The sequence below is a fragment of the Sciurus carolinensis genome, chromosome 2, assembly GCF_902686445.1.
Source record: "Sciurus carolinensis chromosome 2, mSciCar1.2, whole genome shotgun sequence".
Lineage (NCBI taxonomy): Eukaryota > Metazoa > Chordata > Mammalia > Rodentia > Sciuridae > Sciurus > Sciurus carolinensis.
The window spans coordinates 178,662,168-178,678,783 of record NC_062214.1 but is presented as its reverse complement, the minus strand read 5'-3'; the positions used below and the strand labels follow the sequence as shown (position 1 = coordinate 178,678,783).

General features: G+C 39.8%; 1 protein-coding gene across 1 annotated transcript in view; it reads right to left on the bottom strand.

Moving 5' to 3' along the window:
* Tshr (thyroid stimulating hormone receptor) overlaps positions 1 to 14,665 on the bottom strand; it is a 150,980-nt gene extending 136,315 nt beyond the window's left edge. Inside the window, exon 1 of the mRNA XM_047540171.1 lies at positions 14,433 to 14,665. Coding sequence (XP_047396127.1) covers positions 14,433 to 14,602 — 170 coding nt within the window. The 5' untranslated portion in view covers positions 14,603 to 14,665. The remainder of the gene's footprint in view (positions 1 to 14,432) is intronic.
* Positions 14,666 to 16,616: the final 1,951 nt, after the last annotated feature.

The following is a 16,616-nucleotide window of genomic DNA, read 5'->3' as shown; positions in this document are numbered from 1 at the left end:
TTTAAGAGTCAGGTGATCTGAATTCATGAGTTTGAATTCTGATTCTTTCACTTGTGATAAGTAATATAAGGGGAAGAAGATGTTCTTGAGTTCCAGTTCTCTTATAAATCAGAGTCAAACATGTACCTCACAGAGCCACTGTGAGGACTTAATGAGTTAGTATACATGAAAATACATAGTATGGTGCTGGGTACAAAGTTGACACAATATAAATAACTGAACAAAAGAAAGCAACATAATATTGATAGGGTTTTAAATGTAGTACAAAAAAGAAATTTAATTCAAGTTATAACTAAAATTATTAAAATGTAACAAAAGCAACTTCATAATAGATAAATATCATGACAACTTTGAGGAATGCAGATACTGAGAAACTAGGTGTTTTTATAATTACAGTTTATTCTTCATTTTTTGGCCTTGAGGCATTAATTTAAACATAAAACTGAATATTATAGCAAATTTTACCTCTACTACTGTGTTCAAACCACATCAAGAGTTACCATATTTCATCAATTTAAGATACACATGTTTTTTTAAGATTTAATATCTCAGAAAACAGGAGTTTGTTGAAAAGGGGACTGAATCCCCCTGAGGAAGTACCTCCAATGCCACCTCCAGCACATGTGGTAAAAATATTCCCCTGATCATTCCCAAACCTGTGGCCATTTGCAAAAGTAACTGTCAACTGGTGAAGAGAAATCCCAGACTTCTTGGGCTTGGTTAGATACAAGGTTTGAACTGATACTGAGACCAGAATCCCAGGATAATTGCAGTTATTAGTGCTAATTTTAAAGACTTAGGGACTGCAGAATGGCTTTCCCTTCAAATTCCCACTCAATTCACCCCTGTGCTTCTTCAAGAAACAAAAACAAAACAAACAAACACCCAAACAGGTTGTAGTGAATAGAATGGACTACAGTTAACTTAACCAATAGGTAGGTTCTATCGTAGCCTCAATGCCATGCTTATTTGTACCGGAACACATCACATAGCTTCTAGCACTTCATGTGTGATTATTGATCTGGTGGATGCATTCTCTTCCTGATCCCTATGAACAGAGATGATAAAAGTAGGACAGCAACTGGGCAGAGAGTCTCATCCCTGTAACCCTAGGAGGACTGCATGTTTGAGGCCAGTCATGGCAACTTAGAGGGACCCTTCCTCAAAATTAAAAGGGCTGGGGATGTAGCTCAGTGGTAGAATGCCCTTTGGTTCAATCTACAGCACCACCAAAAAAGAAGAAGAAGGAGGAGGAGGAGGAGGAGGAGGAGGAGGAGGAGGAGGAGGAGGAGGACGACAGCTTTACAAAGGAGAAACAGACAGGAGTCCATAGTCATCATTTTGTACCAGGGAAAATTTTTCCAGCTCTATTTCATGAGTCTAATAATCTCAAGTCTCAGCATGGCACATATAATCATAAAGTCATAAAGGTGTATTACCTGAAAATATGCCAATTGGACTTTGTGGGCAAGAAGCAGAAAGAAGGCTTGATAGTCCAGTAAGATAATTGAATGCCAGGAGAGAGAGAATAAATCCCACCCTGTCAGAGATAAGCAATTCATTTAAAAAATGGTAATTACTTTGGATTTGAGGTTGTCTTCCATAACTCATCAGTGAGGGCTTATAGAATACATAACCTACCAGGGTGCAAATCTGCACATTTCCTCAAGGCAGGGATACGTTTCATGGCATAGAAAGTACAAGAAAGGGTACATGACCTCTAGTCCACTAGTCTTCCCAAGAAACCCCATCATGTAGAAACACACTGCCCATTGGAAAGGCGGAATGACCCATTGATATTCAGCTAGAGTGCCAACTTGAAGACAAAGCTTAGTAGCATTGGGGGTCTGACCCATTGAACTCTCCTCACACAGACAACAGCAGATGTATGCCATGTTCTGTTTAACTAGAACATATGGGTCTGGGGAACTAGAGGTCCTGATAGGATTAGCCCTTCTCACCAATGACCCTGTGACCTAACTTTCAGAATTCGAGCCTCTTGTCTCTATTCCTGCCAGATAAGAAGTCCTAGATCCTGGGTATAAAGATTACCTCTGCCAAGTAAAATACAGGGAGCCTGATATGATAAAGACCACCTAGTCATTTGAGGTCTTCATGGCAGTGGATGAATAGACAAATGAAAGAGTTTCTCTACCAAGAGGAATATATCAGTAGCCAGGACTAGGTCTAGAATGTAGGGATTTCACTGAGGTCTCCTTCGGTTCTTCTGTGCCCAGTGATAATGGAGAAGGGGAGAAAAGCAACTATAGATAACTAATGCCTAGAAACTAAGGGTTCAGAATTCATGCAGTTGAAGTCTAGTTGCTCCATCAGGCAATTAGCTGAGAGTGCTGGCCTGTAGGGAACAGTCCTCAAGCTTATCTGACAGCACTCACTGACACCATGGTCTAAGTAAGCCAAACAGTCTGAACAGAGAAACTGAGGTCATGGTACAGACTCGCCATGGAATGAAGGTCTTTGCAACTGCTGAGGCTGAGTTTGAGCTGAGGGGAGGCCTCGTTCTGTCATGCATCACAGAAAGCTGTGATGTGAGCTCACCCGCACTGCCTTGCCTCATGCTGTGTGCTGGAGCTTGCCATTCCCCAGGCTTTTGTCTCAGACCTGTTGCTGGGCAGAATTGCTTAGGCATGCTTGGTTTGTTTACACTATCTGAACCCTCGACCTATAGTTCACCTATAGGCTGACTCTGTTATACTTTAACAAGCATGTTAAGCTGATTGGATAATGTGTCTGTATATGTCCTGTGCAACCCTAAATAAAATTGGATCCGTGCCTTCAGAGCTTGATCTTCGATGCCTGAGTAAGAGCACTGGGTAAGGCAAGGTAGGGTAGGCATTGTTCGTCCTCACCCTCAGCAAACCTGTCTCTGAACATCTACTCTGGCCAAGGTGAAAGAACTCTAGAACTGGAGTCAAAGAGACATGACTATCTATCATAACTTTAGGATCAACTGCAACAGAAGAATCTAGTAGTCTATTTCTTATTTTTTTAAAAAACGTTTTCATTTGTCAATGGACTTTTATTTAATTAACTTATTTATATGCAGTGCTGAGGATTGAACTCAGTGCCTCACACATGCTAGGCAAGTGCTCTACCACTAAGCCACAATCCCAGTCCAGAAGCTAGTCTTTTTCACAAATCATCTCCTATTATGCCTTTGCAATGATCCTGTCCTAAAAGGAGCTCTGTAGCAGACTGGATTTGCATTGTCCTCTCTCACAGGAAAGAAGTAAGGACAACTCATTCTTACAAAAACAGAGGCCCTACTTTTTAGTATGGGAAAAAAACCTGAGCAAATCATCGTTGTGTAAAGACTGACCTACACTTGACACCTCACTGCAGATCCTCTCAGTCTGGCCTATCTCGTTGTCTAGCCACCGCATGGTGGTGTGAGTTCCATCTGGCTTCACAAGCTACAACTTGATGGCACTGCACCTCAGCCACCCCACTTGTCACCCTGGAACTTTTCTGTTAGTACTTAGGAATTATATTATAACTGTGCACAAGGAAACTGAAAGGTAGATAGAGTTGACACCCTGACCATGGGGGATGGGAACTGGGGGATATGTGTTTTCCTTTCCTCTTTCTTAGAACTAGAGTCCTGAGATGCTTACCATCTGATTTCTCAGGTGGTCTCATGGGATCCAGGAACCATTTGTTTCTAGCAGCTACAAACACTCCTTCCCGCCCTGCTTCACTTCTCCATCCCATAGTTCTGCTCCCTAGAATCAAATTTCCCATTAAGAATTTCTGAGCAGGCTCTCCTTTCAGGAGAACCCAGGCAAAGACATTACTAACTCTGGTCGTTTCCTTAGACTTAACAGTCTTAGAAAATACTGATGGATTTACCTTCAAATTAACTCAGGATTCAAACATTTCTCATCACCTCTCCTACTAGTAAGCTGGTTCAGGCCCTCTTCTCTCTTACTTGATTAACAAACATAGTAGCGAGGGGGATCCTTAGTAAAATGTAAGTCAGATCTTTGCATACCTGGAGGAGGAGCTCAAAATCCTTAAGAGTTTTTTATTCAGAAAATAGGTATGTGTGTGTATGCTTGTGCACACACACCAATACTACATTTGTATTAGATCACTATATATAATGATATATATATATATATATGTATACAAAACATATATATATGTATATATAGATTCTGTCCCCTTTTAACTGCTCTGGCCTTATTTCCTAGTACTTTTTCTACTGAAGTCATATTTCTTTCCTTCTTGATTCTCAAGACCCTATGCCTGTTTCTTCCACGTCCCTTTTGCCTAAGTACTTTTTAATTTATTTACAATTTTCTTCCAACAGGTATCAGTTATACTTTTTAAAAATTTTTTTTACAGACTGCATTTGGATTCATTGTACACAAATGGGGTACATCATTTCATTTCTATGGTTGTGCACGATGTAGAGTCATACCCTTCATGTAATCATACATGTACATAGGGTAATGATGTCTGTCTCATCACACCATTTTTCATACCTCCCTTCCTCTCATTTCCCTCTACATAATTTAAAGTTCCTCCATTCTTCTCTTACTCCCCACTCCCCCACCCCCATTATGTATCATCATCCACTTATCAGGGAAAACATTTGGCCTTTGGTTTTTTGGGATTGGCTTATTTCACTTAGCATGATAGTCTCCAATTCCATCCATTTACCAGAAAATGCCATAATATTATTCTTCTCTATGGCTGAATAGTATTCCATTGTGTATATATACCCCGGTTTCTTTATCCATTCATCTGTTGAAAGGCATCTAGGTTGGTTCCACAACCTAGCTATAGTGAATTTAGCTGCTATAAACATTGATGTGACTGCGTTACTATAGTATGCTAATTTTAAGTCCTACTTTTACATTACTGGTGGAATTGCAAATTGGTGCAGCCACTCTGGAAAGCAGTGTGAAGATTCCTCAGAAAACTTGGAATGGACCTGCCCTTTGACCCAGTTATCAATTATACTTTCGCCATCAGTTGATCTTTGTGTTCTTTTTTTTTTTTAATGTTGGCTATTTCCCCCTACTAGAATATAAAGTCAATGAAGTAATTTAGCATATGTCTCCAATGCCTAGAATAGTACTGCCATATGATGAGTGGTCAATAAATATTTATTGAAAAAAGAAGAAGAAAGGAAGAAACTCTACAATAAAACACTACTGATCTAGAGGTAGAATTTCTGGTCATGTCAACTCTTTGGACCATGTCCATAAACCAGAAATAACTGAAAAGGATGTTGAGATGGAAACACTGTAGTGATAAAGCCTGAATCATAGGACATGCCCTCTGTTCTACCTGTCCTTAGATCCTACATGCAGTCTTTCTCCAAAGTTAGCCTTTTAACTTCTCAGCTCTCTAAAGGATTAGAATAACAAAATATGACGTGACAGAACCTGAAAAGAGGCAATTTCGTTCCCCCTCGCTGAGTTGAGTAATCATAACACTCAGACAAAGGTAAAATAAAGCCAATGTCTGCAAAATAAAAGCCAAAAGCTCAATGTATCATGCAAATAGAGAAATCACGTTTCCTGAGAGAAAAGCTTGGACACAAGCGAGCTCTTTCTAGGTGCAAAAGTGATGTGAAGAGTTTATTTTAAGATGATGATGAAATATTTGAATTTCTGGCATTTTCTGAATGGCAAAATGTTTTCAATAGGACTGTGTCAGAAAAATTCAGGGCATATATACACGTCACCATATGTAAGGGAACAATATATACCGGATGTCTGAAAAAGCACAAGTGCCTGCTTCGTAACTTAAAAAAAATTTGCTTTGAATGTTTGTCCTAAATGTTTTTACAAATTCATACAGAAATGAAGCAAAGTAAGTAGAATCTGACATCTAAATGGGACACTTTAAAATCCAATCTATAATTTTGAACAAATTGGGACCATTTTGCCCATGCTTAAAATTTTTTCCACGATTTTTTAATAGCAGTAATGAAAGGCAAAGAGTAATTAAGTATATTGATTGGTTTCAGTAAAAATAGATACTGTATGAAGGAATTTAATGTCACATATGACTCATCAGACATTTGCAAAGTATGTTTTTGAATTATTGACTTGAAGAGTGGGCACATTTAGTGAACTTTTGTGTATAAAGAATCCTCAAAGGACAGGCTATGTGTGAGGCATAAAGAAAGTCATTATCATAATGATATATTTAGAAGGAAAGCCATCACATTCAAAGGCAAGACAGTTTTTATTTTTTAAATGCGTGTTTTGTGTTCTTTATAATAAAATAGATTGAGTCATACTGAATACCAAACACACACTTACGGTCACATAAAAATGCCAAATTATTCCAAAGCAGAATTTCTTTAATTTTTAAGGGGCCCAAGATACCTTTGGAAATCTAAGAAGTGTAAGTCCAAGTTTTCACATAATCACAGATTCTCAGCAGCACAACCATGGACTTCTAGAAGCCTTTGAACCTTTATCTAATAAACTTTAAACCTACTTAACTTACAACCAGAAAACATACTAATCAAAGAGATTAATTCAAGATAACAATTTCTCAGATCTGGACAGACCAAAAGATCTAGTTTGGTAAATTCAGACAAGATTAATTTATTAACAATATATTTTGAGCATTGTAAATTAGTTTTCTATGCTTGATGCTTTATCAGGTAATCCAAGAAAATAGACTCAGACTCCCACTTAGCCAGGGTTTGTTTCCTTATTGTGGTGGATCAAATAGTGTTCCCCCAATATTCACATCTAGCTGGAACTACAGAATGTGACTGCATTTGGAGATAGTGTTTTGTAGATGTAATTAATTAAAGTTGAGGTCATACTGCCAACACCTTGATTTCTTGACTTTCAGCTTCCAGAACTACAACAGAATCAATTTCTGTTAAGGGCACCCAGTTTGTGGTGCTTTGCTATGGCAGCCTTAGGAAACTAATATATATTCAACAATGAGTCAATTAACATATTTAAAATGTGTTCAATTTATAGAAGTATGAGAGTTATAATTTTACCTTGCTTTGAAAACTGTCATTTAACAGTAGTAACTCATTCACACCTCTCAGCAATCTGATAAGGCAGGTACTAATATTATTCCTATTTTATGAATGAAAATTGCAAGGCCCAGAGAATTTAGACAAATGTTCCCAAAAGCATATCAAGGACAGAGAGCAAGGAATTCAACTTAGGTGGTCCTACTTCAGAGAAGGTAATTTCTCCTCTTCTGCTCCTAAAAATAGTATGGGGATATCTAAAAATGTGGGATTCTTGGTACTTATAAGGTATAATTTAGTAGATTCTCTAGAATTTCCTAAGTGTTGGGAAAGTTTTGTCAAACATTCAAGTCCTTACTAGAAGTAAAAACATTTTTATTTATTTAAACTATTTGATTCAATAACATATTAAATTAAGTATGAAAGTATTATTAAGCAATATAATACCTCTTAAAGTAATGGTTGTAATTAATTAGGCTTACAAATAAAACAATAAATACAGTGTTCTCCCCCCTTATCCACAGTTTTACTTTCTACAGTTTCAGGTACCTGGAATCAACTGTGATTCAAAAACATTATTATTTATCTTGACTCTCTCAAGAGAAAAAAGGCCATATCCACACACTGTTTATTACAGTACATCGATTGTCATTGTTGTTCTATTTTATTATTAATTATTGTTGCTAATCTCTTAATTTACCTTACTCATAAATCAAACTTTATCTTAAGAATGTATACATAGGAAAACATATAACACTATACACAGGGTTTCAGGCATCCCGTAGGGGTCTTGGTATGCATCCCTCTCAGATAAGGGGGAACTACTAAATATGGAAAACTCAAGAAAGAACTAGGTTTTGCATTTATTACTTTAATTAGTCAAATATCAGTTCATAAAGACTTTTACCTACCCACCCACACCCACCCCATGCTGTGTTCTAAAGGGAATAGCAGCCATTTTATTGGTCATTGGTATCTTCATCTCAAGCAAATAAATCAACCCTTTTGGCTTTCAGGTCAGCATTCCTCACAGTTCTTGAAACTCCTCTTTCCCACTCTCTGCCCTTGCCCATGCAATTCTTTATGCTCAACTCCTATCAGTTCTTCAGGCTTAAAGCCTTCCCTGAACCTCAGTTTAAGTAAGTTAGTCCCCCACGCCTGATAAGAACACTCAGCACATTTGCATAACTGTAATTATGTGTTTATATGGCTCTCTGGTTAATCTTTAGCTTCTGCACTCTAGTAGAAGATCCTAAAGGACAGGGTTGAGAATGTCCTCCACCCAATCGAGCCCTCAACACAGTGGCTGGGATACACTCAAGTAGAACGAAGAAAGTGACAAGTGAAGTTGAGGGCACATGGTCCCTCTGTTGTGGGGAATTCCACTTTGCATGCCTAGCCCATACAGACCTCCTCGTCTCCTCCCTCTAGCAGCTTAGGACAGGTAGGTACCTTATGCCAGCCAATGAGATCCTCCATACAGGATATCACTCTCTGACTGGTGATTCAAAGAGGCAGGGACAGGCTGGGTGCAGTGGTGCATGGCTCCCAGAGAGGCGAAGGCAGAAGGATGGCAAGCTCAAGGACAATTTAGGACAACTTAATTTGACAACAGGCAAATTAGCAAGACCCTGTCTCAAAATAAAATGAAAGAGCTGGGGGTATAACTCAGCGGTAGAGAGCCTCTGGATTTAATCCCCAGTATTGAAAACAAACAAACAGATTTAGGGACAGTTGAGAAAATATTGATGGCAACACACAGCCAACAGTTATAGGACCTCAGATGATCAGGGGCTGGGTTACAAAACTGTCCTAACCTGATCCTTGGTTGTGGCTCTAACTCTTTGCAGGCTATGGACGCTGGCCTATTTTGAAAGCCTTGTTCTAAAAGAATGGGAAAGAGGAGTTTCAAGAGCTGTAAGGAATTTTGACCGGAAAGCTGAGAGGGTTGATTTATTCACTTGGGATAAAGATATCAATAGCCAATAAAGTCACATAACGTGTAAATCACACCATTCTTTTAAAATATTTCTTTTCTTCTTAACTGGTCAGAGAGGGTTTTCTGTTACTTACTATAGAAAACCTTAACTGATTTCCAAAAATATGCTATATATACATTTAAATTTAATATAATAAAAATATTACACACATATTTAGTACCAGGGATTGAACCACAGAGTCACATCCCCAGTCCTTTTTTAAAAATCTTATTTAGAATCAGTGTCTCCCTAAGTTGTTTTAGGGCCTTGGTAAGTTTCTGAGGTTGGCTTTGAACTTGCAATCCTCCTGCCTCAGCCTCCCAATATGCTGAGATTACAGGGGTGTGCCACTGTGCCTGGGGTTATGCATACTTTTTTAAATTTATTTTTATATAGAGTTATGCATCACTTAATGATGGGGATATGTCATAGAGTATGCTTATACAAACCTGGATGGTGGTTTGTATAGCCCACTCCACACCTAATCTATATCATATATACACTGTTGTATATGTGGATTTTCATTGACTAATATGTCATTACATGGTATAAGATCTTTCTTTCCTTCTTTTCTTTCTTAAAAAAATATAATTTTAGGTGGACACAAAAACCTTTATTTTTATGTGGTGCTGAGTATTGAAAGCTTGCTAGGCGAGTGCTCTACCACTGAGTCAAAACCCCAGCCCCTCTATCTATCTATCTTATTTGGCTGTTGTCTAGGCAGTCAGTATGTGGGTGCTGAAGCAGAGAACCTCTTATTTAGGTTGGAAACCAATTATTATTCAGGTTATGACCACTGATTTTTACTAAAACCATTGTAAAATATGGGGAACAGGAATGATTTGGAGATACATGAGATTAACTTATCTAGGCATTAAATAATATTGAATCACACCGTGAAAAAGAGATGCCTTTTCCCATTGTTTTTCAGTCCTGATGCTGTCAAGAATACGGAGGTGGGTTGGTATCTGTTTAATGTTTCTCAACACCTCCTACTGTTTCTCTTTAGCAAGGAGAAGGGAGCCTTGTATTCACAGCATTCACAAACAATAGCCTATTCCTAGAATTTCATTACATTTTGTTTTTGTTATATTCACTTTTCTGGTTTCTCAACTAAGTCATGCTAATTTTGCATTTAGAGAAGCAATATAAGCTTTCCTAAATAAATTTCTTTCAGTTAGAGAAGTGGTCTACTTAAAATATACTGAGGAAATAGCATAGATGGAACACAGGGCAATAATCCCAAAGATGATGAATGACTATCTAGTTTAGAAAACACTGGGATAGTCTGCAGAGACAGAATGCAAACCCCTGAAAACAACCTGAAAACCACAACAGAAACAGCCATGCCTTCAGACACATTTCTGAAGACACATACGTGTGTGATGGACAAACCATTTACTGCATTGAATCCTGAGACCCTGACGGTGGTGGAGGTTGGAGGAGGGAGAGATGGCAGGTTGCTGCCCTGATGGAACTGCAAGGGGTAGGTTGAAAGGACAAGTCAAGTTGGCACTTTCTGGAGGAATAATCCACACAAATCCAGAATGGCTATCAAAGTCTGTCTACCTTCTCATTTAGACAAGGGTTGGTCCTCTTATGCATAGAGGTAAAAAATATCAGCTTTCTGAATAAGAGAGATTGATGGGTCAGTCTTGCCAAGCTTCATTTTGAGGTCATTATGATCTATAATTATATTCCAAAATTAAAAAAAAAATTTTTCAGTCTTGGGACTGAAACCCAGAGCCTCACACAGGCTAGACAAATGGTATTCCTGAACTACATTACACCCCCAGCCCCCAAATTTAAATTTATAATTTTATTCTCTTGCTGCATTTAAGTGACCTTAAATCAATAATTCCCAATTGGGGAGAATAATTTTCTTTCGGACTTTCTGCATATCAGAGATTGTTGAATGTTCCATTGAGGAGTGGGGTTGCTTGCTCTCCCTCTCCTTGCCCCTAAAGTCACTGTCATAATGAGACTGGAGACTGGAGGACTCAAGTGAGGAAAAGACTTAGAGCTGCCTCTTCAGTAAGAGCCACAAACAGTGTAACCGTCTCCCACCCATCATGGAGCACGTGTATGGGTAGCACAGAAAGTTGAGGCCTGCTTACCTTTCAACACCATAAAATATGGGTGGAAGTGAAGGCTTACGAAGAACTGTTCTCAGCACCACAATAATTTATATAATGGCTAAGCAGTGATTGTACAGCATCTTGATGGAGGGTGCAGAAAGAAGGCAAATAAGTGCAAGAGCAGAATCCTTACATTTAAACCAGTGAGGGATCTTCAAAAACTTTAAAAAGAGATACATCTGAACAACATAGCTCCAGTTAGGGAACATCCCTCAGCAATGGATCCTTTATCATTTCAGTAGGATCAGAAAAGGGGTTGCCACCTTGAACAAGTCATTAATGGCAAAGATAGGGTTTGGTGCAGCAGGGATCGCCTTCTAGAACTTGAGATGAATTTTCTTCCCCTCGCTTTCTCCCTCCCTCACTCCTCCTTGCAACCCTCTCTCTCATTTCTTCTCCCTTCTTTCTTTCTCCTCAACCTCCTATTTTCTGAGTTCTTGCATACTTCTCAGGCCAATGTCCATCAAGGTTGTATGATGGAACATTACTGGTTTTCAGACTTTTTTCTCCAAAACCTCATGGCCATGCTGGGGGAAAGATGTCAGGGCAAGACCCACTGACATCTGAAGGCAGGCTCTGTGGTTCAATATATTTCAAATCTATCTCCACCCTTTACAAGCTGAGTGACACTGAGCAAATCACTTGATTTGTGTTTGTGTGCCTCAGTGACCCATTTTATAAATAAGGATAATACATTTTTTATCATTATAAATTTCCCCCCAATTTTATAAATTGAGGATACTTAATTGGATTTTTTGAGGATTCAATGCATAAATTGATGCAAAGTGCTGAGAACAGGGCCCCACATGAATAAGCCTGGCAACACCATTAGCTTTACATATGTGACTTCTCCCATAATCTTTTCTTTGACAAAAGAGTTCTACTGCCCCCAAAAGATTCAAAAATCACTCTGCTATTGTTGCAGATGGTTGTAGTCATTGTTTCAATGAGCACACCACAGCCTTTAACCACATTTTTCATCAATTTTTTCTTGCCTAGCTCAGAAAGTTTTCATTCTTCAGAACACAGTACCTTGCCCCTATTACTGTCAAGGTCAGATTCTCTTGCTTTCTTTATCCAATCACTATTTGCGATTCAGTGGTTTCTCTCAGACTAATTTCAGTAGCATGATGACATCAGAAAACACCTAACTGAACTTTCTCTTTTACCCAGAACAAAAGTTGAAATCTTCCAAATAAATGATCTCACCCTGTTTCTTGAGGGAAGAATGAAGAGATGAGGGTTTCCTGACTCCTGTCCCCTTGCTTGTTCTCTGACGGTCCCTCTCTCAACGCTTGGTATGATTTTACACAGTATGATTCCAAGTTCCTTTGCACTCTCAGAACCACATCTCTCTCCAAGGATTTCTGAAATTCTGCCACTGATAACTTTGTGCTGTGGTCTTCCCACCACCCAGTGGACAATCTGTGACCACCATATTCATTTATTCACTCATACACATGAGCTTTATTTGAGCTTCTAAGCAGTTCCATTCCCTCTGCTGGGTTTGAGGAATTCAGAGTAACAGGGTCGCTGTTTTAGAGGAGCTCATTTCTACACTGGTAGGTATGTGAATAAAGATGAGTCACAGAAGCTAGGCACACAGTGGCACACACCTGCAATCCCAGTGACTTTGGAGGCTGAGGCAGCATGATTGCAAGCTCAAAGCCAGCCTCAACAGCTTAGTGAGGCCCTGCCCCAAAATAAAAAAATAAAAATGGCTGTGAATGTGGTTCAGTGGTCAAGTGCTCCTGGGTTCAGTCCCCAAAAGAAAAAGAATAAGTCACAGGAAAGTACACAGTGCATAAGGGCTAGGGTCATATTTATGCACAGAACATTAAGAAGGAGGGTAGCTCACCCAGCCTAGGGGTCATGGGTCAGGAGAGTTTCTTAAAGGAACTGACTCCAAATCTAGTTCTTGGAATAGGCATAAGCCAGATGAAGAAAGGGGAAAGGCACTTTAGGTAGGGGGATAGAATGTGGGAAAGAGAGTAAGGGCACTGGTGTGAGCAGAGAACTTTGGGGGACATGTCAGAAGTTGTGCATAGTAGGAGTGGGAAGTCAGAGAAATTTAGGAGCAAAGAGGCTTGACATACTGGGCCAGATCTTACAGTGTGGACAAAACAATTTTATTCTTCTAGAAGCCGTACAGAACCAATGTAGCAGTTTCACCAAAAGGATAAGAACTTATTTTATTCTGTAATGGCATCATGGAGAATGAAGAACTGCTTAGAGGTTATTGCACTAACTAATCCAGGTGAGATAAGAAACTAGGATTTCTTCGAGCACAGAAATATGTACCTATGCTACCACATTTACCATCTACTGTTGAGTGTCCCTACGAGCTAAATTCTTGAGAACTGTACAGTTGTTTTTCAGCCATCTACATTTTCTTAAATAGTCTGTATTTTCTTACATTAACTAGGTAACCAGTCCAGGTTATTTGATCATTCTTTCTTTCTTTTCTTTTTTTTAATCACTTAGAAAGTCTCTTACCCTGGGTCTTGTCTACAGTTATCCTTTCAATGATCACTGATTTAAATTTCTGTTAAGAAACATCATATTGTGTATGTACCTGAATGTGTATGCATTGTGTGTGTGAGTGATTTTAGTTGCCACCCCATTTCTAATTTAACCTTCAGATTAAAAAAAATACATCCTTCATGAAATTTTATTGCTTTATACTTCTACCATGTCTATAAAAAAGAGGAATTCTGGATGCATTCCTTGGTGGGCAGTTCAACATTAAGTAACTATATCTATTGGGTGAAGGGTACATTTTAAAATGGGTCCCTGATTAATTTTTTGGCAACTATTTGATGAATCAGCAGAACTAAGATAATTTCACACTTAGAAAGACTAAAAAGAGAAAATATTTTTTTGCAATTTTTATTACCCAAGATAAAATTTAAAAAGTTAGTTCTTAAAAAAAAAAAGTCAGTTCTTGAGTTGTTTTTAATCTTATTAATATTGGAAGTAAAACCAAGATTCAGCCAGGGCTAGGAGTAGGTGAAGTGCAAAAAGGTAACTTTTTAGAAAGAACAACTCAATGAGTCATTTTGTAGCAGAGTTTTGTTACCTTTCTGTTGTTGTTGTTGTTAAATCAGGGGTTTGTCAGGAATTATAACTTTCCCAGTGTTATTGATTACATTGTTACTCAGGACAAATACATGCAAGAGGGCGCGCGCACATACACACACACACACACACACACACACACACACACCCTACTTTGGCCAGTTTTCAAGCTGTTTTGTGCACTTCCAAGTGTCCACCTTTCCAGGTGTCTTTGGCATCTGGATCCTACCCTTTCTTCTCCCAGGTACTCACAGAGTCTGCGTACTGGGCGGTAGGCTGGGGATGCGGTGAATATCCTTGCAGGTGACTTTGAAGTCGTCCTCCTGCTGGCACTCGCAGGGTGGAGATGGGCATCCCTTGCCCTCCAGGATCCTGGGCAGGGAGAGCAGCAATACCAGCTGCAGCAGGGACTCCAGCCTCATTTTCCACCGGCCCTCAGGGTTAGGTCTTCATCCTAAGCTATCGCCTCATTCTCAGCCCTGTGTGTCTCTGGTTCCCCAAGGCAGAGGGAGACCAGGGAGCAGGAGGGGTGGGAGGAGGGAGGATTCCAAGAGGCTGTGACCTCACACCGCAGGGGAGGCTGGAGAGGGAGAAGAGGCTCTCAAGTGCTCCGCTTCCCTAGGCAACTCTACCCAAACAACATTACTTGCTTCACTTTTTTTTTTTTTTTTTTGCCCCTAGCCACGCAGCCCGCTCCGTCTGTTCCCAGGCGCGGGTGCCGGCTGTTCCCTCTGTTTTCTAACCCGCCCCACGCGTTCCTTCCTACTATTTCTCTCCAAAGTCCCGTTTAGACTCTGTCCTCCCTACTTTTTCTCTAAAGTGCAAAACGCCTCCTTTCCCCGTGGGTAGCCTCCTGAAGCGCTGCCTGTCCAGGACCCGCCCGCACGCACTCTAGCCAGAGAGTCAGGAATGATAACTGTGCTCCTGAACTTCAACTTCTGTGCGGAGAGTCGGAGGCTGGCACACCGCCTGGCCAGCCACTGGTGCTGCCGAAGCCGGCGCGCGACAGCCCTGGTGGATCTTCGCGGCCGCCCCACTCCAGCGCCCACCCCGACCCCTCCGCGCTCGTGGCCCCGCTCTTGCTGAAGTCCCCGCCGCCAGGAGTCGCCTGGAGGCGACCGTCTTCCCCCGCTGTGGACGTACTCCGCCTGGCGAGTCAGAAACTGGGCTCTGGCGCCATCTGCTGGAGAGAACCGGGAACGACAGGAACCGTTCCCGGTACCCCAAATGGATTGCACTCGTGCCTTGGGACACCGATTTGAAGTCGACTGGAAATTTGGAAATTCTGGTTTTCCTAGAAATGTTCTTTTTGCATGTCCCCATTCCCTCGCCATGGGGGGCGGGGAGCGGAAAGAATACTTAGGTGGCACACGATTATCTATTTATGGTTCTTCACACACTAGTCAAAAAGATTAATTACAAATATAAACCAGATTGTGCCAATTTCCTTCATAAAAGTCTTCAATTGCTTAACTAATTCCTGTTGGGGCAAAAGGAATATCAACTTCTTACATACTGCATGATTCCTTTTATAAGAAATTGTAGAACAGGAGGGAAAGCTATGGTGACGGACAACAATAAAAGTTCAGGTAGATGACTGTAGAAAGAGAGGAGGAAACACACAGGGGTTCCATCTCTTAGGCTGGAGGTTAAGTGAAGGTGTATATTTATCAAAGTTGATTGAACCGTACACTAAAAACATGTGCTTCTCAAAGTTTATAAAATCCTGTAATACCCAACTCTGGAAACTACCATACGGTCCTTCCATTGGGTAATGGAAGAACAAACAGTAAGGCATCCATGTCATGGAATAAGCAATAAATATGAGCAAACTACAGATTCATATAACACACAAGTCTCCAATACATGATGTGAAGTGACTCAGAATATGGTCTATCATGCTAAATGTTCCCTGTGCCCTTGAAAAAAGGAACTGTGTTGAGTGGTATGTTCACAGATGTCATTTGGTAAAGTTGTTGGTAGTGTTCTTCAAGTCTTCTTTATTTTTTTCTTATTTTTCTATTTATTTCATCAATTACTGAGATACAGATGGTGAAATTTTTTACTAGGACTGGGGATACATCTTTTTTCCCACTTCATTGCTATTTTATCTTCTCAGTCCCTTCATCATTACTAAATGACTTTCATTATACCTTGTGATATCCTTTGCTCTTTAATCTACTTTTTCAGTTATTGATAGAATTCAACTTTTTTGATTAATGTTACCATGGTCTGCTTCTTCCACACTTTTATTTTAACTTCTTTGTGTCTTTATATTTAAATACATTTCTTATAATAAAGGAAGGATGGATTGTATGGAGGAAAAAGAGGGGTGGGGAGCGGGTGGGGGAAAGGAAAAATAACAGAAGATACAAACATCATTACCCTATATACATGTATAATTACACAAATGGTGGGACTCTACTTCGTGTGCAA